A 24378-nucleotide genomic window follows, 5' to 3' on the forward strand; every position below is an offset into this window, starting at 1 on the left:
CCGTGTTCAGATCTACAGGGCAGCACCTGACCCCAAAACCTGCACCAGGAGGTGGCCATCGCACCCCACTGCGTATCCACGATGCCCCACTCATCACAGACCTTGCCCCACTCACCCCAATGCCACACAGGGTGAGCACAGCTCCTTCCCTGCCTTCTTCCCATCTCACATCCATCCTGCTCAGCACCTTGTTCCAACTTCTCCCCCATGTCCCCTCTTTTATTCTCCCTGTGCCCCAATGATGCTGTGGGGACAGAGGAGCTGCCATGGCACAGAAATGAGACTCGACACCATCAGCTTCACCCACACATTGTGGCTGTATTCACACAACCCGTCTTCTTCCACTTCCCTAAGCTCTATGGTACACATCCTGCAGGATCATACAGCCCTGGGCATGTCACAGTCCTTCCAGTGCTCCTGGTCACTGTGGGATGGACTCACATAGGTGTTCATCCCCCAGATACATGCCTACACGGTGCCATGTCTGACCCCATAGGATCCTTGCTGTACAGCTCTGAGAGCAGAACGTCCCCATGGTGCTGCTCCTACGTGCTGCCCATCGCCTTGAGATCTCCCACCACACGCTCCTTTGACTTCACCTTCACCAACAGGGATGGCTGCTGGGCTCCGGGCTGCAAAGCAGACATTGTATGAACCCTTAGAATCACAGAGTCATTATGATTGGAAAAGACCATCCATTCCAACCCCAACCCACCCCACCTTGCACTCTGCCTACATCCCCCAGTGCCACATCTCCACAATGAACACCTCCATGTGTGTCCATGTGGGAGAGAACATGGCACAGAACCACACATCATCCCCCCTTACATGAGATACATTCCCCATGGCCATGGATATCTTGCTTTCAAGTCCCACCGTGCTTTGCTTTTAGTGTGTCCCAGGATGCCATACCTTCCCTCCTCGTTCTTTGGAGGAGCAGGCACGGTTGGGCAGCTCCTTCCCTTTTCTCTTCTCCCCATTCTCTGCAAGGCTCTGGATAAATGGACAATCATCTCAGTGTTCCTTATAGGAGCTGCTTTAGTTGTCCTCACACTGATGTGTCCTACCCCAGCCATCCCACCTTGCGCTGCCTTGCTGCCTGGTTCAGCTTCTTCTCCTGGTCCAGCTCTGCCCTCATCCTCTCCAGAGCCTCTCTCAGCAGAGCTTTCTCTTCTGCTCCCCTGTAGACTTCATCTTCCAGTCTCAGCATCTCTTCCCGGTACGTTTGCAGGGACTCTTGGTTCAGCCTTTGGGAAACACCAGTGTGGGTCTTTCACCACCACCCCAGCCCTTCTCCTCCTGCCTTTACTGGGACCAAAATGAAGCCTCAATTTGTGGTTTTCCCCCCTGTTTCTGCTGCCCAATGAAGCCATAACATGCTACAGGCTCTCACACTCATCACACCCCCATTGCCCCATCACCTCACTGTACCTGAGCTGCTCCATGCTGGTCTTGTACTCTTGGAGCCTTTCCTCCTTCCTTTCCAGGCGATCCTTCAACTTGCTGATCCTCTCATACAACAGCCCCAGGTCCCTCCGTCTCTGCTGCCCCACATTTTCCCTTTCTTCCTGGGGAAGATGCTCCATGGGCTGCATTTCTTCCAGCTCCTTCATATTCATCAGCCTTCCCAGAGCACAGATTAAGTCAAGGTACTGCAAAAAGAATAGGGGATGAATTATTTACCAGGCCTGCCAAGTCTTACTTCAAAAGCCATCACTGCACTCAGCCATCTGCTCCCACTTCGCTTTCATCTTTCAAGAGATTCAGATACTGCGTGTAAACCTATTTGTGCACTCCCAGTTGTTTCATTTCTACACTGTTTCCCCTCTTAAGGAGTTATCCAGATGGGTTCATTCATCATTGGGAAGATGATGTCCTACATTACAGCATGTTCCAGGCTCCATGCTATGCTTTGCACTTCTGCTGTACCCAGATCTCTTCTTGCCCTGAAGGTGCCCAAGGCCACGGATGGGCCAGATCTGGTGGGAAGCAACTGGACCATTGCAGGGGGTTGGAAATAGATGATCTCAGAGGTCCCTCCAAACCCAACCATTCCATGCTTCAATGGTTCTCTTACCACATCCACTGCCGACCTACCATGCTCTCACTGAGGCTCGAGTCTTCCAATACTTCCATGCTCATGGCCCCACGTGAGCTCCCATCAGGAAGCTGGCCCAGACACTGCACAGAAGGGACAAGCTGATGGGGTTCCCTACACACTCACAGACCCCACACCTCCCTCCTGGTTTCTTTTCCCTCTTGTATCCCAAGGCCTCAATCTTCCCATTCCATTAAACATCTTTATACCAATGTCTTCTTACCTTGCTGCACTTGAATTCTGCACCTGGCAGTGGAGCTGGTTCCACCTTGAGTCCTGCTTTCTGGGTGACTTTCTCTGGTAGGGCTGCCTTCTGTACCACGAGCAGCTCGCTGGCCCTGCCCACGACAGCTGAAGGAAACCAAGTGCCATGGAATCATGAAGCTGAGGATGCCCCATCCTTGGTGATGTCCAAGGCCAGGTTGGATTGGGCAGCCTATATGGTGGGAGGGCAACCAGCCCACAGCATTGGGCTGGAATTTGGTGATCTTTAAGGACCAAAGGCACATCATACCATGCTTACCAGAAGCCTGTGTCTTCTCCAGCACCTTGATCCTTTCCCGGAGCTCTGCCAAGCCTTCTTTTTGCTTTTGGATGGTCTCCTCATGCCTGAGCCCTCTGCATCTCACACCCAGGTTGGCCATGTCCAATGCCAGCTCCTAGAGTTCCAAGCCCAGATCATTCTCATCCAACCCAACCACTTCTCCACAACCTCATGCATTTATTCCCTTTTATAACACATCTGTGCACTCATGTTTTACCCTCCCAGCCCCACCAGCACGATGACCAACACCTGTAGATACAGAGCAGGGTGAGCACCCAATTAAAACCCTAACGAGAGCTGCCACGTTGGTCTCACCATCTTCACACTGCAGTGACAATTTATTCTCCTCCAGAGGATTTCTAGCTTCGTGTTTCTCACCACCTCTTGCTGAGGAGGAGGAAGGCGATGCCTCCTGCTCCCATCCAGCCATGAGTCACCGCTTGGCCAACACGAACCCTTCCAGCTGGCACCACGTCTGCCGCTGTTGTGGTACAGGCTGTACCATTTCTGCAGTCCCTCCATCTGCTGCTGGAACCACCTTTGATTTATTCAGTTCTCTAAGACTCAGGAATTCAGATGGTGATTCAGCACAGCATGGGAGAACTAGGACCGTTTCTCCCTTCCCTGCACAACAAAATACGGCTCCCACGCACCAACCCAAACCTACTTTAGTCGACATCCATTGCGGAGCAAGGTTGGGAAAGGGATGGAGGTGTTACAGGTCTTTCAGGGAGCTGTTACAACTCTAATTGCTAATCACAACTGCCATTAGCATACACAACATCTGACTTTTCCAAAGTGACCCTGCAGGATTACCTGCCCAGAAGATTCCTTTGGTGTGGCAGGAATATTCTGTGCCTGCGAAAGCATCTCCAGCTCTTCTGCCATTCGTTGTGATGCATCCTTGAGTGCTTTGCAGTCTTCTTGTGCTTTCCTGTGCCATGAGACAAAAGCACTGCAGTACAATTGTGGCAGATGAGGGTCAACACAATGGCTCTCATGGAGCAACAACCAGGACAGCCACCACGGTGTGTGTCAGAGTGTAGCACCAAGCAGGGATTTCATTACAAGTCCATTTGCACGGGCTCCTCACCACCTCACCTTCAGAACATGGGACACTTAGCATAGCTTAGCTTGATTCATTCATACTCAAACCTATCTCTTGCCCCATGGAAGTTACCAACATGCACTCAGCTCCCAGGAATCCACAGGCCATCACCTCCTAACAGCTCCTACCTTAACTCTGCAGCTGCTGCTTGCAGCTCTCGATCCTTCTTTGCCACCAGGTCTGACATCTCCGACACCTTCCCCCTGAGCATTCCCAGCTCATACTCCTGGCTTTTCACACGGTGCAGGCTCTGCTCCAGCTCTGCCTTCTGCTTCTCGCTGAGCTCTCCTAAGCACAGCAGAGTTGCATGGGTTTATGACTATCTATCTCTGCATTCAGCACAGCAGTATCTGTGGTTCCTAGTGGCACAACCCTTCAGGGATGCGTTTGTATCCTTGTGATCACAGTCAAAAACAAGGGAGCTTCTCTCTATGGTCCCTTGCCCTCATTACTATTGCTTTGATTAATCTGAGCTCAGAACAGCAGGAAATGGTTTGATGGTTGAACCTGATGATCTCGGTGGTCTTTTCCAACCTTACCTTAATGACTATGATTCTATGACATGGTTTAGAAGGCACGGTGGTGATAAATCAGAGGTTGGAGTTGAGATCTCAGTCTTTTCCAACTTTAATGATTTTATGATTCTATGACATTTATATGGCTGAAGGGAATGGACATCCTGCTTAACCCAACAACAGCATCATTTAGGAAGGTGATTTAGGTCTATTCCCTACTATCTGTTCATGTCTATCTCCTTCTACCTGGCCATAGCTCTGAAGGAATGGGAGCATGCTGGATATCACACATACAGCTCACCGACCTCTCATGTCTGACATCCTGGCCCTGGTTTCTGAGAGCTGCTTCGTTAATCCCACAATGGCAGCCTCTTTTGCCTGGAGAATGCTCTGCATGGCAGCCAGCTCTTCTCTGAAATGTGTGACCAAGAAAGATCCATTTTGCAGAGTCCATGTTTACCTCAGCCCCCACCCAGGACAACCCACAGGCAGGCAGCAATTATTGTCATGCTGAGATCATCCCCTTCAGCTCCTCAAAGCTCTCCTCTGGATAACTCCCATTTTCTAACACCCTCCAAAAACAGAGCAAGCATTCGCAGACACTTACACACCACAGCAATGAGACTCTTTGGCTTCCTGGGGAGCTCCTGCTGTTGACCTGGAGGCATCATCCTGAAGACCTATGGGGAGTGATGGAAGATGACTTAGCAGCAACACCCATTGCTCTTGTGCCTATCTTGTGTCTGTCTTGGCTGCTGGGATCCAGGACCAACTGGGCTGTGAGAACACACTGTGTTCTGCAGCCTTACAAGGGCAATGCTCCATATATCCTCTCCTTTGTGACATCTTCATGTCCCCACCTGTGGAGACACTCAAGGTGGAAGGGCTCTGAGCACTGGTGGAGCTGTGGGTGTCCCTGTTCATTGCAGGGGGTTGGCCCAGAGGGCCTTTAGGGTCCCTTTCAACTCAAACCATTCTATGGTTCTGTGATCTCTGAAGACCACAGCCAACCTTTCTTTGGAAAGCCATGTTTCTTGGACCCTTGTAGCAGTATTTACACTGTTCCTTAGGTTCTTCTTGGCATAAGTTCACTTCTGCTTTCTTGACGGCAAATAGCCTTTCTCCACTGGGAAGGCACTATACCTACCAATGTTGCACTACCAAAAGTCACCAAAAATACCCCAAACAGTGCATGGCATGAAACAGACCCTTCAGAGTATCACAGGACATTTCTGTGTTCTGACAATCCTCAGTACTCTGTCTCTATTTGCCCCTCCACTTGCTGTGGGTACCCCCATCCCAACACCTTAGCTACCTTTTATTCTTTCCACAAGCACATCATTTTCCTCCTTTAGTTCCTTTTGCTGCTGCTCAGCCTCCAGCAATCTGTCTTCTAAAGCAACAATTGTCCGAGAGTGTTGCTTAATTTGCTCTTTATATTCTGCTATTTCTTCCTTCATTTTCTGTTTCAGTGCCTTGCTCCCATTCTGGAGGATCTTGAGCTGTTCGTCTTGCATGAGCACCTGCTGCTTTAGCCTCATCTAGGAAACAAGACGTGTGATTTCAGTTGTACATGTTATTCTGCAGAAACATGATGAGTATCAGGAAGGAACGAGGAAACCTTGAGCAACGAAACCACATCTATGCCACATCCTCTATGCAAAGTGGGGTTGCTGGAGCTACCTCTCGAGTTGTGGCTTCCTCTAGGTCATGCACGGCTTCTTGCAGTTTGAGATCCATCACCTCCTGCTCTTTGGACTTCCCTTCAATTATCTACTGGAGGAAAAGAGCAACGCTCAAGAAGATCATAGAATCATGGAGTCATGAATGTTGGAAAGGGCCTCTATGATCGCCAGGCCCAACCCCCATGACACCCATTAAATATGTGCCACATCTCCACACTGAACACCTCCAGAGATGATGACTCCATGACTTGGCAGCCTGTGCCAATGCCCACCTCTCTGAGACATTCAATCTGAACCTTCCCTGGCACAACTTAAAGCCATCACCTCTCATCCTATTGAAGATGCCTCACTTGCACAGATCCACCTTTCCCTCTCCAACCATTTACCTCTATGTGTGCTTACATGTGAGGGTAAAATATCCACCAACAAACTGGGACAACACTGCAAAGCACTTTTGGCACTGCCAGTCCCATTCAAAACCAGTTCTGCTTTGCCTCCCACACACATCACTGACCTCAGCCATACTTTTCAGGTTGCTCTCCAAGTCCTGGATCCTCTTCTTTTCTTCATCTAAGCATCGCTTGTGCTTCTCTTTCTCCTTCAGAACAGTGCTCTCCAGAATCTGAGATTGAACAGCCAACATTCTCAGAGAAGATAAATTATAGAGTAAGACAAACAAACTTGACTTCAGTGAGGATCCCTGTTATAGGACAACTGCACCCAGACATTTTGATTTTGGGGCTATAGACTTCTTTCTCTTGCTAAGCAACACTGTTACATAGAACCTTTTGTCTGCATAAGAGGCCGGTTTCTGAACAACCACCACGCTGCCTTACCTTTGCCTTCTCCTCCTCCTTTTCCAATATAATCTGATTGATTTTTATCTGTAGGTCTTGCTCGTGTTTTGCTTTCAGCTCTTCCAGGCGCTCCTGCAGCAGAGAATCCCGCGACTCCTGGACCTCCTCTAATTGGGCCTATGGGGAAACAGCAGAAACTTCTGCTGACAGAAATGCGTTAGCAGCAGAGCAAAACAAAGCCAACAAAATAAAACAGAACCCACTCCACCTTGTGTACGTGCACCAACAATTCAGAAGAGAGCCATGAAATCCAATTTAGCAGTATGGACACAAGAGATTCCCCTCTTATGGTGAGGACGGGTATTGTCTTTTCTATTCTTACACATCATCTGGAGCTCCAGGGTCTCTGCTACTGCACATTCCTTATTGAGTTTCTTCAACTCTCTTCACTTTACCATCATGTTCACCAGTGGTGGTCAATGGTTCACCAATTCCCAACTCAACCACACGTACACATATATACACACATGCACACATTTTAACCTGTAACTTTTCATTCCTTCGTTCAGCTTCGTGATACTTTTCCAACAATCTCTTGAGACAAGCTGTCAATCCTGCAAAAGCAAACAAGGTGTTAATGCAGGGGCTTTTCAGGTACCTCATTTTTAACACCACCAGGTTCCTTATTCAAACCTAGCACTGATGAAATTGCTGCCATCACCCAGACATCTCAGGGAGATTGATTCTGAACAAAACCCAGATTCTCAATGGGAGATTACATTTTCCTTATCAAACATTGTTACAGTCGCTGCAAAGGTTCATTTCCAATGTGCCACCAAGGAAATAAAACACTACAACTGAGTAACCATGATGACAAGTCATAGAATCATTGAATGGCTTGAGTTGGAAGAGACCTCAAAGATTGAAGAACCATATGGTGGTTGGGTTTGGAAAGGAACTCAGAGATTATAGAACCAGAGGATGACTGGCTTAGAAGGGATATCAAAGATTATAGACCCATAGAATGGTTGGGCTGAAAGGGATTTCAAAGATTATAGAACCATAGGATGGTTGGGTTGGAAGGGACCTCCAAGATCATCCAGTTCCAACTCCCCAAACTCATAATTTGCAGACAGTACAGTGCACAGATGAACACCCACCAACCTCTGGGACCCCAATGGGGATCAAAGAGTTGGGATGCCCCATGGGGCAGGCACCTTGTTTGGAGGTGGGCAGCTCCAGCCCTGTGCTTGCCAGCAGCTGTTCTGCTCCCTCCAGCCATGACAGGACCACATGTGTGATTTCCACCACTGCTGCACGTATGTCCAACAGCAATGGGTCCACAAGCATGGCCTCCAGCTTGCTGAGCTCACTCTTCAGGCTGCTGCTGCAGAATGAGGCCCTCAGGAATTCCTACAAAGAATAAAACCCATCGATGTGCCAGCCTACACAAATCACATAACTGACAAATCACCTAAGAGCCCTGTGAAAGCCTCAAGGTTTATCCATTCACTGAGAGCTTTCAATCAATATCTTTGGATAGGAGCAGCCCAGGTGAGGATGCTGGAGTGGCAGATTCTGTTCTTTTTGAACTAGTGCTTTCTGAGGGCTAAGTTCACCTCTCATAAGGCTTTCTATTGCTGATGTGCAGGCATGACTTTCTTTCTGACCTGTCCTCAGGCCAACAGAACTCCTTGTGCCCCTTATCTCCCAGCTGGAATGTTGTAAACAGGATTTAAATGACTGACCTGGAGCTCACACAGTGATTTTTTGAACACCTCCACGTTTTCAGTCATCTCCTTTTCCTTTGAGACCTTGGAACTTATTTCCTCCTGGAGGCACTTCTCTCGTGCCTGACTCTGTTGGTTTTCCTCCCAGATATGCTGAACCTTCTCTACTACCTGCCAAAGGAGAACAAAGCACCACGCACCATTCTTCGGCTGAGGAACCATAGAATGGGTGGGTTGGAGACCTTGAAGTCCACCCAGCCTCACACTCCTACCATGGGCTGGTTGCCCCCTACTATTACAGGCTGCCCAGGGCCCATCCATGACCTTGGGAACCACCAGGGATGGGGCACCCACAGCTCTCTGGGCAATCCACAGGGGCCAGAGACATCTGTGGCAGTGACCAAAGCCTTCTGCAGTTGGTTGGCCACACTGGGCTCCTGGGCTTTTCCCAGTTGAAGCCCCAGCACTCCAGTTAAGCTCTGGAAGAGGAGAAGGGCCACACTTCCTTTATGTTATGGTGTATGGTCATTCCTCTGGGGTGGCCAAACTTGTAATATGTGAAGCTGGCTGGTGCTGTGGCTGTTCTGCAGCAGCCTCAAATCCTGATGGGTTTTGGAGGCTCTGAGCATCTCTGAGATGGTTTTTGCACTCACCTGCTGCATTGTGAGGGCCTTCCCTGACTCTTCTGCTGCTTGTGGGCTGCACACTCGCATCACTTGGCTTTTGAAAGACTCCAGCTACAGCAGAGATTAACACAGGAAAAAACAATCACTGAGAACCAACACAAACTCTACTTCAGTGCTCTACAAAACCCTGCAACAGTCAACACTGAGAGCATCTTGGACCATGACCATCCTCTATCATGACAGAAGAAATCCTTCTGACTAGCCCTTAATACTGAGCCTACTGACAAGATATAATCTGAGTTCAGTGCTCAGTATTTCCTTCCCAGAACGCACAATCTACCTTCTGCAGATATCCTTCCACATCACGTTCAGTGCCTGCAGCCTGCATTGCAAGAACATCCCATCCATCTCCCCCTACCTGTCCTTGGGCTCGATCCATATCAGACTTCAGCAGGCGCTCCCTGCGCCCCATCTCCTGAAGCTGCAGGGATTTCCTTCTACAGGTGCTTTTCAGCTCCTCTTCAACCTGCAACAACAGAAGCATTTCAATATCAAAGCTCTACCAGTTGGATCTCTATGTAGCCCAGCTACCCACCATTCCCATCAGATGGGTGAGCTGCTACTTTGGGTGCTGATGTTCACCTTGGTTTTATCTGCCAGCTGTGTTTGGATGGCTTTCTGCTCAGTGTTGTACTTCTGAACCTCTTCCTGCAATCCCTTCAGCTCACATTCCAGCTCTCCAATGCGCTGCAAGAGTCCAGGACAGCAGAAAGTTTCATTGGAGGAGCTCACTCGGGGAGTTCTTGAAGAAGATGAAGAACAAGCAAGACATCCTACCCATCTCTCCCATTTAATTTACTCTTCTATTTTATTCCAACCTATTTTTACAGCTGATAGATTGATAGGTTGTATCTTATGACAGTATTATCACAGGATGGCTTCGTTTGGAAGTGATTTCAAAGATCATAGAACCATGGGATGGTTGGGTTGGAAGGGACCTCAAAGATCATCCAGTTCCAACTCTCTGCTATGGGCTGGCTGCCCCCTATCAGCTCAGGTTGCCCAAGGTCCCATCCAACCTGGCCTTGAGGACCTCCAGGCATGGAACATCCACAACATCTCTGGGCAACCTGTGCCATAGCCTCACTACATCCTGCACTGCAATGTAATATTCCATTTGTTGCCAGGAGTTGACATTTCTCTACGTTGTTATGAAAGTTCAACCCCTTTCTTTACAGGAGTGGGATTCACAACACTTCTCTTATGCCCATATCTCCCCAAACCAACTACAAACTCACTTTTTGGTACGCAGCCACTTCCCTCTCTCCAAGTTCACGCTTCATTTCCTCTTTAATTCTAGAGCACTAAAACAAACAGCAACCGAGGGAAAAAATTAGCAGGCTGGCCAGATACTGTTATTTCTGATGGAGATGTCAACACATCCTTCAGTCCTACAGCACAGTGAAGTGCTCAACTGCCTGATGTACATTTGATAAGTGGGAGTGCCCATGGTAGGGCAATTGTGGCATCAAGAGCACGACAGCATGAACACTTTAAAGGGCCCATATCTAATCATAGTTTGGCTGGGAGAGGAAAAATGCTGTCCAGGCAGCTTTCTGTAAGGGAAAAACCAGGCTTGGCTGCAGGGAGCATTGCTAAAAGCAGGTTTCCATGGCTCCTCAGCAGGATCTTGGCACCAACACCCGGAGCACACAAAGCAGCCACAGTGTTCCCGAAATTCAGGTCATTGAGTACCTGCATGCACAACAAGGAGGGGAATTCATTTGGGGAACCCGACACCTTGCTGTGGGCATTTTGCAGCGTGCAAAGGCAGATACACAGCCCTGAATTTGCTGTGTTTGTGCTAAAAGAGCTGCTGGTCGTGGAACCATAGAATCATTAAGACTGGAAAAGACCTCAGAGATCACCAAGTCCAACCCCAACCCATCCCACCACGCCAACTGACCACGTCCCTTAGTACAACACCTAAACCTTTCTTGAACACCCCATCACCACCTCCATGGGCAGCCTGTGCCAGTGCATCTCTTTCAGTGAACAAATTCTTAACAGTGAGTAACATGACCCTTCTGATCTTCCTTTTCCATACCAACCCACCTATGAGACCAGCACTGGGGACACTAACCTTGGCAGACACGGCTGCCAGCTGGTTGTCCTTTTCTCTGTTTGCCTTCTTTGTTTTTTCCACCTCCTGCTTGAGCTGCTGAATTTTCTGTTCTTTCACAGCAATCTCCCTTTGCAGGCTGGTCACGAGGCCTGATAAAAACAATGCAGGGAGATGAAACTCAAGCATTTCCTTGCAGAAAGCCCTCTGGGCACCGAGTGGCAAGCCTCCATCTCTGACAACTGCCCAACTTTGAGCACAGATCCAGCTCTTGGCATGCTGTGCTGGACATTATCCCATAACAGCATCATTAGTGAGTCCCCCCGAGCCCTGCAGCATATGCTCCCTGGAGGATGAGCAGCTCTGATGGATCAGTTTCCATTATCTCTCTATGTCAGGACAATTTTTAGGAGCCACTGCAGAGTATCTATTGCCAGAACAGCCTTGCAAATGTGGGGTCACCTTCCTCAGGTGCTCAGTGCTGCTACAAGGAGTTTCTACTGAGGGGGAATATACCTGTAATCAAAGCATGATCCCTCTTTAGCTTCTCACTTTCTCTTCTCAGGTTTCCTATTTCCAGGTCTCTTTCCTGAAGGGAATGGCTATAAACTTCACTCGAGCCCTTCTGCAGGTTGCTGATCTAAAACAGAGGACAATACACACCCTTCACCTAGAAACTCTTCACTCCAGTGACCCTTCTTTTGCTTTAAGCTCAAAGGCAATGCTTTCCAAGCCCCACAAAGAGCTCCCTGTTATCTGAAAGGCTTCAGCTTGCCATGAACCCCTCCCAGTATCAGCTCTCACAGGACAGCATGGTTGACCTGATGGCATTAAAGGAGAAACCCCTCTGGCTACAACAATCCCTCTTATAGGACACCTGTGCCCATTTGGCCATTGCATACCTGCTCCTTTAAGGCTTTGATCTCTTCTGTTTTGGCCCTGATTTCTCCCTCAAAGGTTAGAAGCTTCTGGGTCAGCTCCACGTCATTTCTCACAGCATCCATGCTCTTGGCCATCGATGCCAGTTCCCCCTGCAGCTCCCTTATCACCGTATCCTTCTGCTTTGATTCTGCTTCAAAAGCAGAGAGACGGACGATTTCCTTTTCCAGGCTCAGCAGCTTTTTGTCCTGCAGGCAGATTCTGTCTGTTGCTCAGCAGATCTGTGATTCTATGACTTTGCACACTGTCACCATGTTCCTCCCCCCCAGCAGAACCCCTTGCCCTCACCCCAGCATCACCTTTTCCTGCAAGGCACAATCCATGCTATTAATCCCCAGGAAAGGGTCTCCCATTCCACTGCTTCTTGAGTTGGTGGTCCAGGCTGAAAGAAAGCAGACAAAATAGCAGAAAACCTGTGGGATGGGGTCTCATTGCATCTCCCTCCCTTGTCTAAAATCCATTCTAGAGCAGTGGTCAGTCCTTAGTTCATACTCTGAGCAAAACCCACTCAATCTGGCACTAAAAAGACCCTTATCAATAGAGCCTACACAAGAGAAACAGACACAGTGGATGAGGGTTCCTTTGCTTTGTCAACACCAGTTTCAAAACCAGTTGGGTTTTTTTGGCCAACCCCAAAGAAAGATGCTCTACATTCACTGCTTACAGCACATGATGAGTTAAAAGATTAACATACACTGGTTTTCTTGGCTCTATTTCACAAATTCAATGATGTGATCAAACTTGGGTGTGCATGCTGTAATGCATTCTCTATAGAACTCCCCTAAGGTCTTTCTACTCTGCCCAGGCTTCTATTTTCAGCTGGATGCCAAAGGCTTGCATTGCTGGGAGCTTCACTCCCATTACTTTCTATGGGATTCCATATTATGCACATGGCTTTATGGCTCTGAGTCTGCATGGTAATGTTCTTTCCTCTGGAGTATTATTTTGGTTGTTTATTAATGACTTTGTCTTGCTACTGGTTGTTAATAAACAGCAAAACCTCCATAGATTATTGAAACATAGCTTGATATTGGGGTGATTTGATGGATATTAGGAAAAACTTCTCTGAAAGAGTGGTTGGGCATTGGTACAGCTGCCCAGAGAGGTTGTGGGGTCACCGACCCTGGAGGTGTTCAAAGTGGAGATGTGGCACTGAGGGACGTGGTTGGTGGGCAGTACTAGTGGTTGGTGGATGATCAGACTGGATGATCTTACAGGTCTTTTCCAACCTGAATGATTCTCTGCTCCTATGATTCTATCAGGAGTTGGGCTCTGTGACCCTTCCAACCTGGGATATTCAATGAAACCACACAAATCATGGCGTAATCTGATATAACCAACACTCAGAGTCAAAGCATCTTCCCATCCTTCTACTGTTCCACCAGTTCATCCCCCCAGGCCTCCACCTTTGCTCCACCACTGCACACTCTGCCTTTAAGAAACACATCAGATATGGATCTCTTTTATGTTCCTTTACTCAAGGCAGCCTGTAACTGCACAGCCAAGGAACCAACCCACTGCTTCAGTCAGGAGACCAGAATAGGTGCATGAGTCAGCGACGGAGATAAAGCGATCGCTGCTCAACATCTCACACGAGGAACAAGGAAGAGGAAATGTCACCCCAAGTTACAGGCAATGGCATTCCCCAGTGTTTTTTCACAGCACCTTTCTCAATTAACCCAAATGCCACTGCTAGCACGCGGGGTCCAATTAGCTTTGCTTGTTAAGGAATCACGACTAATTGGCTGTGATGCTCGTCATTTAGTAGTGTGCATCAAAACCAAATCAAAACTCTGCTCAGATCAGCCCTATTTGATGCTGAGAACCAACAGTCCCTTTACTGTCACAGCAAAATCTTTCCTGCAGCCATATGGGAGTACCTGGCCTCTCTGCAGGTGGCTGGTTGAGCACATCCATTGCGGTGGTCACGGTTGCACTCCGGGTCCATGCACTTATGGGGCGCTTACGGAGTGGTGGGTGGGTTGTGGGGCCAACCCAGTTGCTGGAGCGATGCTGGGACTGCATCGAGGGGAGGGGGGCACCATGCTGGGGTTCTGCAGCCCATGCCATGCAGCGTTGTGCCAATGGGTAGGAGGGTTTCTGTTGGGGAACAGGACTGTATCGTTAGTAAGGTAAGAGTTTTTCAGCTCTTTTTATGCAACATGAACAGTTTAGAAGGAGAGGTATAGAGTGTCAGCCTGCTTTACATGCTGTTATACATTCAGAGCTTGGGATTTATTTTTCATAATGGAGGACTTAGCTCTTGTGGCTGGGTGCTCCTCTTCTGTAGAGCGTGTTCATCCTTAATACCACTGAAAATGAGAGAGAGGCCTCCCTGCATTAAACACTGTAAACACTTCACACAGCGAAATGGAGAAGTGATTTACTCTCTGCAGTCAGCGGTGTCAGGCTTCAAAGCTATTATATCAAAGGAGGATCATCGAGCCCAGAGCAATAAAGAGGCACTGACAATGCTTTTTCTGTGTCACTGTGCATAACTGCATTCTTGTGTGCAGGCTGCACGTCTGCTTTTGGAAACCAAAGTGTTGGGTGTTCCAGCTGGAACAAACTTCACCTGCACAGCCCTTAGCCCTCCAGGTGAATGGATTCATCCAGCAAAAATGCATTTTCTCCTCTTCGGCTGAGCTTTTTTGGGGTCATCTCCCAACACAAAGAACCTTGTTGAGTCATCCAAAAGCAGTTATCTGAGTACACAGACTGCCATTCATTCACCTTTATCCCACGCTGGGCTGCCAGGCATGCGGTTTTCCAGCACCATTCTCAATCTTTGCCTATTTATGATTCCTCAAGAGCCACCACTATAAAAATAAACATGATTCCATTGATCCTGAGTACTTTTATAGCCCACACATGCTCTACTGATATCCTGAGATGGCCCTATTCCCAGGGGTAGGAGATTTCCACTAGATTTGACCCTGTATTTACAATTGCTCTGGATTTCTGTTATGCCCACAGGTCAAAGCTGTGGCCTTGCTGTGCAGAACAGAGCCTGCAGTTGTGCATGGCAGTACCAAGAAAAGGACCAGCAGTGTCTTTGCTTATTAATTTGCTCTCGTTTGGACCTTTAATGCTAGCATCTAAAGAAAGGCTCAATGGAAAACTCAATGGAAAGAGACTTAAAGCTCATTTCCCAATGCTTTCACACCTTCGCAAGACCTATCTCCACAAGTTCTGATGGGCTTGCCATCAGAAATCTCTTCCATGCTTCCTTCATCCTCAGTAGAGGATGAAACTCAGTAGAGTTGCCCAAATTTCTTCAGCAGAGGGAGCTCCAGCTTTTTATTTCTTGATGATATAAGAATAAAAACCTGAGAGCATGACACCCTCTTGACATCATGTAAAACTACAGGCCCATTTCAGAGCTTGCCTTACCTGGGGGACTCCATCCACCATCAGCTCAAAGGATGCTCCCTGAGCCCCAAAGCGCAGGATGTCTCCTGGCCTCACATGCACGGCTGCATTCTGCACCTGGCAGCCATTCACAAAGGTGCCCTGAGGGGAATTGAGGTCCTGCAGGACGAATCCACTCTCCCACCCGGTGAACTCGAGGGCTGCGTGGTGCTCCTCTGCCCCTGCAGACTGACAGCAGCAATCAGTGGGCAAAACCTTGGAGAGCAATTGAGGCTGTGTTATTGATGTGCATTTGCCCAGCCCTCTGGATGATCTTGGAAGTCTTTGCTAACCTTTTATCACAGGATCATAGAACCCTTCAAGCTGGAAGGGACCTAAAGATCATCAGGTCCAATGCCCTGCAATGAGCAGGGACACCCACAGCTCCATCAGTGCTCAGAGCCCCTCCAGCCTGACCTTGGGTCACTTAGGATTGCAATGCATCACCCTACTTACATCCAAAGCATGAAAATGGGCAGTTAGCCCCTCTGCTTTGCATCTGGGATTACAGCCTTGCTAATGCCAGCATAGCCATTCCCCTTCTCTCCCTCTAATTTCTGACACTTATCCCATCCATCATCCACCCCCACAGCCCCATGGCGTGCTCACCAGTACCTTCAGGACGATGTCTGACCCTTCGTGTCTCCCTATCGTTGTTCTTCGCTCTTTGAGTTGAAAACACTCCTCCGAGCTCCTCAGGAAAGCTCTCATGGCCTCAAAGACTAAAGCAAAATATATCCTACTTAGTTAGCAATCCCCCATGCAATGCATAGCCAGGAGCAAGTCCAGCACCCCGCACACCACTCCTCCTGCAATAAAAGCCATAAAGTTATTTACAGAGGCTCCCTTTGCTCCTCCCTGCACCCGTGGTAGCCAGGGAAACCCCCATGACACCAAAATCCATCTGCTTTCCTTCTTGTGTTTGTTTTGTTCAGGTTTCTTTTTTGTTTGGTTTGGTTTTTTATCCTTTTTCCAAGCAACGGGCACAACACAGCTCTGTGTCGGTTGCAGCTCCTTGTTTCTCTAAGGACGTTGCTTCTCCCCGTATCAAAACACAGTTTGTGGTGCAGCCTACCTGGTTTGAGCATGTCTGAGTATATATTATTTTTGATTTTTCTCTTGTTTTTCCACCTCCTGCAATAGATTAACACCATCCACCACCTGCGGCCCATAAGGGCCCTTTGGCTTGTGGGGCCTCCTCCGCTGTGCAGAGGGGATTAATGGGGTTTAATTAAATGGAGATCAAAACCTGGGGTGCTGTGAGTAGGTTTGAATGCCACCGTGATGGTCTGATGCATCCCCAGGGCCCCGGGCGCCATTTTGTAGGCCTCCCTCCCTATCCCTGTCCCCATGGCAACCAAGCCGCCATGACAGCCGCCATTAAGGGTGAAGGCCAGGCCTCCTTCCTCACACTGCTGTCCTCCTTCCTGCATAGATCTCCTTCCACATTTCAGTAGAGGGACACCAATACCTCACAGCACGTGAGATTTAGACCTCAAAACAGGCCATTTTATCCCCACCAGTACCTGACAGGCCTTGGGCAGGCTGTGGAAAGCACCACGTAAAACTCCCTGGGGACGTGTTCCACACCCATGCCAAAACTAATGAGATTTAACGAGGAGATGGTGGGTGTTGCACTCCAGTTTATGGGTGTTGCAACACTGAGTGCTGAGCCCCAAGCAACTCGATTCAACAGCACTTCCCCCCCCATAAAACAGTGACTCAACATGCACATATATTGCATCCTCAACAACGATAAATGAGGATCTCCGTTTCACCTCCCCCAAATTTCCCTCATGTTTAAAGAGCTCTTTTTTTCCCCCTGTTGTTCCATTAGTTTTGCTTATGAAAGTCCCTTATCATACGATTTGCCTGCCTGAGATCACGTCATCCCCTGGGGCACAGCAAAGTGAATATGACTGCAATAGTGGGAACGATGGGATAGAATATGAAAAAATAAATGATCACAGGTACCACCATATGGATTTGGACCAACATCTCATTCACATCCTGTTATTTTTTAGCCATTTGTGTTCATCTCATATCTTTTACTTCCCCAACCACCAAGCTAATCTCTACCGGAAAGCCCACCCCTACACCAAGAATCCTATAAGCAATAACATAGCATAGGGATGGCATGACTTTGTAGACGCTGTTGCTCAGGAGGTAGCACACATTCGGGATGCCCAAGGAGCAGCATCTACCCTAAACCACTTGGTTTAGGTGGATTGAAGTCCAGAGCTTGCGCACACAGACACACACATACACATGCACCCCACGTACAAAATATTTATTTAGAAAAGGACTGCTTGCACTGCATGGTCTTGTCCTTCCACCCAAAACACCCTGAACAACTCATGGCAGTCGTACACTATGGCAGTTTCCAGCCCCAGATGGACTGTCCCTTCAATTCACAGCACAACACACAAAAGAAAGAACCACTGAGGCAAGAAATACAGTCCTCTCCTACAGGAGAACGGGCAGTGATGCCAGTAAGAAACCTCCTATGGGTAAAGCCTATAGGTCTGACAAGCTTAAGGGCTTGTTTCATTCCTCTTCGCACCAGCAAGCATGCAACCCTGCAGGCACTCGGGCCAGCCCTGTGCCACTATCCCCAACCCCACTGGTGTCTGGAGTGGTGACAGCTACATCACTAACCTGACACTTTTACTTGCCTTACTCAAAAAAAAAAAAAAAAAAAAAAAAAAAAAAAAGACAGAGTGTTTCCCTTTTCCTCTTGGAAAATACTTATTAAATAGCAGTTTGGTGGCTTGGAAACCCATTGCTGGGGCAAGGCACAAAGGAGAGAAGATAACGTTAGGTGGTCCTTAACTTAATGTAGAATAGATGTCCAACTCTTCCAGCCTTCACGTCCTTCACAGCATTGCTATTTCCCCATTGTGTTTGATATAATGCTGCCCTGGGAAGACCCAGTTTTATTTGTGCCACGCCACAGCAGTACCTCAGCATCCAGAGAGCATCCAACACTCCTGCACTCCATGACCAGCCCTCTCTGAGTGCTTCCAATCCTCGCAATGACCAACCCCTCCTTTCTAAGTCAACTGTTGGCTTCCCGGTGTTTTTTCCTGGATATCCTCATACTTTGGAGGTGGGGTCAATGGTTCAATTGTGATGGGGCCAGTGCTGCTCCCATCACCGAGGTTGAGTCGGATGTCCTTGAGATGCAGCTTCTCTGACTTGATCCTCCGCACCTTGAGGGGCTTCAGGCGCTTGCTGAGACGTGAGTTGTGCCGGCCTGGTGGCCGCTCGGTGCCTGGCTCTGCACTGGCTGCTCCTGGGGGCTGTGTGCCCTCATCAATCCCTGTTAGTGATTCATAGGAGGGCAACGAGACGCTGATCCTGCGGTTCCGCTCCGGGTCGTGGGGCTCTGAGTAGCCTGAATTCATCACTTCCTCGTAGCTGGGGACGTAGTAGCGGGAGGACACGTCTTCATCCTCTTCTTGGCTGCAGGAGATAAAGCGAGAGCATCAGCCTGACATCACTTCGACTTCATTGGGGCATGGGGACAGAGAGAGGTGATAAAAACACAACCAGAAATAAATAAAAAAACCACAGCTGGGTTAGCTTCTCCTTGAGCTCCTGCTGCCCCCCATGGCTCACCTGTCCTCCTCCTGCTGTGAAGGCTCCACGGACGCTTGGTGCTGTATCACCCTGGGGATGTCCTCACTCTGCCTCTTCTTATCACGGACATTCAAGCAGAGGGACAGCAGCAGCAGCAGCAAACCTGCCCCAACCAGCACGTAGGCCACAGAAAATGTCTTGCTCTTAAAAATACCTCCACCACCGCGGTCAGGCTTGCTGCTATTCCCAGCATTGGATTTATCAGGGTGTCCAAAGCCAGGCACAAGGTTCCACACAGCCAAGATGATGCCAAGGATGAGCATCCCCATCCCAATGGCCGTCAGTGCGTAGTGCGACCCGTTGGTACGAGATGGGGCCATTGTGTGTTGGCCAACTCACTGCATCCCTGGTGACCCCGGGTGGATACCATGCATGCGGTGCTCGGGCAGAGCAGATGGGCAGACCTGCAAAGAGAGAACACTGCACTGATAGGTGCACCCTGACCCAAGCACTGAGCTTGGAGCACTCTGGTTCAGAGCCAGCCAAGCCAATGCTGCCTATCCATCTGGATGGGATGCCTGCATTTCCCTGGCCAATGGGATCCCATATACACATGGGATGTAATTGCTTTCCAAAAATAAACACGTGCAACTGCATCTCCTGGCAGCTCGCCTCAACCTCAGCACACAGCAAGGAGTACAACATCACACTGCAAGCTGCATGTAAGTAATGCAGCAAGGACCCCAGATTTCCATGCCACAGCCTGGCAGCAGCATCCCATGGGTGCCACAGGCAGCAATCAGCTGTGCAAACACGCCACTTTGTTTTCCTTTCTTGGCTTTGCAGGGCTTGTTTGTGCAAGGAGCCGTCCCTTGGACAGGATGCTGCTGCATGCTTTTCCCATATACGCCTTTGCTCGGTGCCGTGGCAATCTATGCTGTTGGTCCCTGGTTCATGTTTGATTGTTTAGCTTGAGAGCGTGCTGGGTCGCTGGGTCATGGCTAGAAATGAGAAGCATTCCCAGAAAACAGAGCAGCTTATAGGAAAAGACACGCAAGCCAGGCAAGGAAATGGGGATCATAGAATGGGTCTGAGTCGGAAGGGACCATTAAAGGCCATTCTAGTTCAATGGGGACGCAGAGCAAATTTCCCCATCTCAGTCCTCCGCTCTTAAGTCCCCCTTTGGATGCTCCCAGAGGACTCGCTCTACATGCAGCATAGCCCCAGCCCTGCTCCTCACCTCTCCCCATCACCCACTGTCAGAGGGTTGTCTGATAGCCCCCAAGCCCTATCCAGAGCCCACCATTCTGCCTTGGCAGCTCCATGCCATGCCTTGTGTTGGGGACAGCACCCACGCTGCAGGTGGCTGTAAACTCAGTGACCTTTACGGGTGTGGAGCTTATTGCAATGGGGAATTGCATCACACGTCCCGCTCCTTCCTCACCTCCAGCTGCATCCGGCCCCATTCCCAGCCACACCAGTGCCATCAGGACCCAGCAATTGGGCCACTCACTCCCCTACTAACCCAGCTCCTGTCCTCAAGCTTATCCTTATCCAGCAGAGCATCGTGTAGGCACTGAGCTTCCACCTGCAAAGCATTGCCAGTGCTTTGGGGGGAGGAGAAATCAGCACCACGCTGCCCTCAGCTGCAGATCTATGGGGAGGGGCACGACGGGGAAGGAACAGAGAGCTCATTTTGCTGGAGGGATGGAAGGTTTCCAATAGCAATGCACCTTCCCACCATCTCCAGCCTCCCTCTGGCACCTCTCTAAGCTGCTCCGTCATTGCAGTGTTGAAAAGTTTGGCCCAGATCCCTGCCTTGCAGAGAGGGCAAATCGCATTAACCCACGCGGCGACGTCCGTCTCTCTCTCACCATCTAATTATCTCTACGTTAGGCTTATCAGAGCACGCTGCCGTAGCCATAGCCCCACTGCTGTGACGTCAATGGTTGGAGAAGAGGTCTGGAAAAAGCAGCCTCGGTGAAAAGGGAACTCAGCAGCATAGGGAAAGCTGCAGCACCTCCAGGAAAGCACCAAACCAAAGCCTCCCTACAGCCAGAAATTCACCTCCAGGTTGGCAGTGCCCATGGATATCCATCCATCCATCCATCCATCCCCATTCCATGGCATTCCCAGTCCTGTGCTGCAATCCAGAACCCCATAAAGATTGTTCTGTTTCCCCACTTCATTCACTGCCATCATGAGCCACCACGTGCAACCAGTACTCACCGCCCTCACCACTCTGCTCCCACCTCAGTGCTGGTATAGAGACATGCCCTGTAGTGGCCAACTCTGTGCCCAGAGCTCCAGCCTTCCCCACAACCAGCTCCCGCCCCACAACCAGCCCCACAACCAGCAGCCCCAGCCACCTTTGTCCCCAACCCACGCACACCTGTGGTCTTGTGCTCACTGCTGTCAATGATTTACACCAGGAACTCCGAATCATTAAACCAGAACGGCTCCGTGTGCTCTCAGCTCCTTCCCTTGCTAGAAACCACAGCAGTCCCTGCTGCTCCCCATAATGAATCCACTGCATCCCCTTCCTGCTCCTACCACCAGGTTGCAGCTCCAATCCCCACTCAAGGTGAAATCCAGGGTTTTCCACTCCCTGGATGAGGTCAGAGTGGATGCACAGCTCATCCCATTGGGGCCGGCCACCGGCAGCATGCTCAGGTCATGACACATGGGACCATTTTCACCTTACAGGCATATGAGCTCAGCAGGGGATGACACACACATACACAGCTGATGACCAACGTGGTGCTGGGGCTGGTGGTGGGCTCAGTATCTGCCTCTGACAACTTTAAGTATCGTAGAAACATGGAATCATAGAACGGTTGGGTTGGAAGGGATCTTAAAGACCAAAGACCCATAGAATGGCTTGGGTTGGAAGATCATAGAACCACTGTAAATCTGGGTTGGAATGGACCCTGAAGCCCATCCAACCCCAATCCCTGCCGTGGCCTGGTTGTTCCCCATCAGATTAAGTCGCCCAAACCCCATTCAGCTCTTGGACACCTCCAGGGATGGGGCACCCACAGCTCTCTGGTATCTTGCCCACACCCTGAACCCCGAGGCTCCCCACACCATGGGTAACTCCTCCCTGCACCTCCCCAGCCCCAGGAGCAGGCAGGCTGATGTCAGCTCCAAGTCAACTGCCTTCATCTCCATGTCTGCACCCAGGGAACCTTCTCATTAAACCATTTCTCCTTCTAATTTGTGAGCTCAGCCCATCCCCGCAACCCTCCCCTCCACAAAGCCCAGCACACAGCGGGATTCAGCCACCCCATAACCTAAAAGAGTGGGAAACACCCACAGCTCTCCCTGCTGTGGGTTTCTCCAAACCCATGTTGGCTTTGGACAACCTCCATCCACCTCCATTGCCACTCACCAGTGGAACGCAACAAGACAGAGGGACAGGCTGTCGGGTTTTCCTCCTGCCAGCAGCGACTGGCACTAATTGCTCCCTTCAGTTCCAGAGAGGCACTTTCAGAGTGATTTCCTATGCAGGTATTTCGTTCACCCACCCCTCCCTGCGGCGCTTCCCCTAGAGGTGCCCATAGCAGAGCTTTGCCTCTTCCTGCAAAACCAGGCTCTGCTTTCTGCTCCCAACCCCTCTGCAATCTGAATCCCCTTATATCTTGATTTAAAGGGAATAAAAGCACCAGCAGAGCAAGCAAAGCTGCACACTTCCCTTCCACAAAGGATTGCCCCAAGCTTTGCCCTTCCGTCACGTTTCGGTTCCGGGCTGGTTCAGAACCAATAGCAATCACAGTAGAGCTAAACAAACCAGCCTGGGGAACTCCCAGCACCCTGACCTACTCTCTTCCTGCTGTGCACAGCATTGTATTCAGCACCTTTGGTTGGCTGGGTTGTTTTTTTATTTCCTGATTCTGACTTTTCACGCCGTGGATATAGGAATTAAAGGCACCACGTGGGCTCTGCTCTGCCAGCTGAGAGATCCAGCCCATCTCCAACAGCAAACCCTCTTCTGGAGCTCACTGCACCATCCGGATACATCTTAGATGCCACCTGGACACCATATGGACACCAACCAGCCATGAAACTCGATGTGCATTTGGGATTGGGTGCCCACCCCTAAGCAAAGCACACAGACCGGCCCTATAGAGCCACCTCAAGCTTTGTTTGCTCTCCAAACACTGCGCCTCCAGCAGCCGCGTTGTGCTCCGACCCCAAAGCACCATTGGGTTGGATATAGGGTTTGCCATTCCCCATCCCTTCCTGCATTCAGGACAGCCACCTCCGGTGCTGCAGGGTGACAACGTGCACCAAGCCCCATCTCTGCCCCACATCTCCACCTCATATCTCTATACATCCCCATGGCATTGTGCCCCCTATCTCTGCCCCACATTACCATCTTCTGCTCAGTGCTGTGCTCCTGCAGGCTGTGATCCCATAGCCTCATATAACCCCACATGACCCTATACCCCCACATCCATACGTACCCCCCGTACATCCATTCCTGCCCCACATCCCTGCCCCTCACATCACCTTCTCCTACTTGGTGCTGCGCTCCTGCGAGCTGCATCCCCATATGTCCTCATAATCCAGTGTCCCCATATTGCCCCTATATCCCTATACAGCTCCATACCCCCAAGTCCCATCTGTACCCCATACATTACTTTCTCCTGCTCTTTGTGCTTCCCAGTGCTGGCAAAGGGGACAATACCCACTCCCATCCCAACCCGACACCAACCCTTGCCCCAATCTCATCCCATCCCAGAGCCATAACGCTGTCCCAGCCCTATCCCGACCCCATAGGACCCCACTCCCCTCCCGGCCCCACGCAGCCCCCGGGACGCCACGCACCTCCCGACAGCGGCAGCGCCGTGGAACCTCCCCGGGGCGGTGCTGTGATGCTGGGTCGGGCTGGGAGCGCTGCGCTCCGGCTGCAGCTCCGGCTCCGCCCGCTCCGGGCTCCCCCTCCACTTCCCTTTCCCACGGGCTCTGGGCACTGTCCATTATTATTTCCCATTAGTTCCCTTATTTTCTCCTCTATTTCCCATAATTTCCATTAATTTATCATTATTTCTCCATTATTTCCCACTTTTTTCCTATTATTCCTCAATCAGTTCCCATTTTTCCCCATTATATCTCCATAATTTCCCATTATTACCTACTATTTCCCATTATTTCTCCATGTTTCCCTATTATTTCTCACTATTCCCAATATTTCTCTATTATTATCCACTATTTCTTC

General features: G+C 49.8%; 2 protein-coding genes across 12 annotated transcripts; both read right to left on the bottom strand.

Annotated features, from left to right (window-relative positions):
- Positions 1 to 293: 293 nt before the first annotated feature.
- Positions 294 to 17733, bottom strand: FHAD1 (forkhead associated phosphopeptide binding domain 1). Of its 8 annotated transcripts, none has more exons than XM_032448811.1 (30): positions 16825 to 17733; positions 16191 to 16297; positions 15558 to 15757; positions 14045 to 14264; positions 12464 to 12546; positions 12128 to 12352; positions 11742 to 11865; positions 11247 to 11377; positions 10402 to 10467; positions 9746 to 9850; positions 9522 to 9629; positions 9131 to 9214; positions 8496 to 8648; positions 7965 to 8160; positions 7291 to 7361; positions 6787 to 6924; positions 6465 to 6572; positions 5949 to 6038; positions 5581 to 5806; positions 4873 to 4945; positions 4571 to 4677; positions 3879 to 4038; positions 3459 to 3576; positions 2613 to 2757; positions 2322 to 2449; positions 2098 to 2181; positions 1432 to 1652; positions 1082 to 1247; positions 913 to 993; positions 294 to 632 (listed from the first exon to the last, which is right to left on the bottom strand). In XM_032448811.1, the coding sequence occupies exons 3-30, from the start codon at positions 15576 to 15578 to the stop codon at positions 546 to 548; spliced, it is 3519 nt and encodes a 1172-aa protein (XP_032304702.1). In that variant the 5' UTR covers positions 15579 to 15757; positions 16191 to 16297; positions 16825 to 17733; the 3' UTR covers positions 294 to 545. The 8 variants fall into 8 exon arrangements, with proteins under 8 accessions (XP_032304702.1, XP_015737942.1, XP_015737941.1 ...); XM_015882456.2 differs by having other exon boundaries at positions 2622 to 2757; positions 15558 to 15764; XM_015882455.2 differs by having other exon boundaries at positions 15558 to 15764.
- A 516-nt stretch (positions 17734 to 18249) lies between these two features.
- On the bottom strand, positions 18250 to 24098 carry TMEM51 (transmembrane protein 51). Of its 4 annotated transcripts, none has more exons than XM_015882464.2 (3): positions 23988 to 24098; positions 19197 to 19621; positions 18250 to 19040 (listed from the first exon to the last, which is right to left on the bottom strand). In XM_015882464.2, exons 2-3 carry the CDS (start codon positions 19535 to 19537, stop codon positions 18629 to 18631), a joined length of 753 nt encoding a protein of 250 aa, XP_015737950.1. In that variant the 5' UTR covers positions 19538 to 19621; positions 23988 to 24098; the 3' UTR covers positions 18250 to 18628. The 4 variants fall into 4 exon arrangements, with proteins under 4 accessions (XP_015737950.1, XP_015737951.1, XP_032304703.1 ...); XM_015882465.2 differs by lacking the exon at positions 23988 to 24098 and adding an exon at positions 22549 to 23480; XM_032448812.1 differs by lacking the exon at positions 23988 to 24098 and adding an exon at positions 21396 to 22023.
- Positions 24099 to 24378: the final 280 nt, after the last annotated feature.

Source organism: Coturnix japonica, chromosome 21 (assembly GCF_001577835.2).
Source record: "Coturnix japonica isolate 7356 chromosome 21, Coturnix japonica 2.1, whole genome shotgun sequence".
Taxonomy (NCBI): Eukaryota; Metazoa; Chordata; class Aves; order Galliformes; family Phasianidae; genus Coturnix; species Coturnix japonica.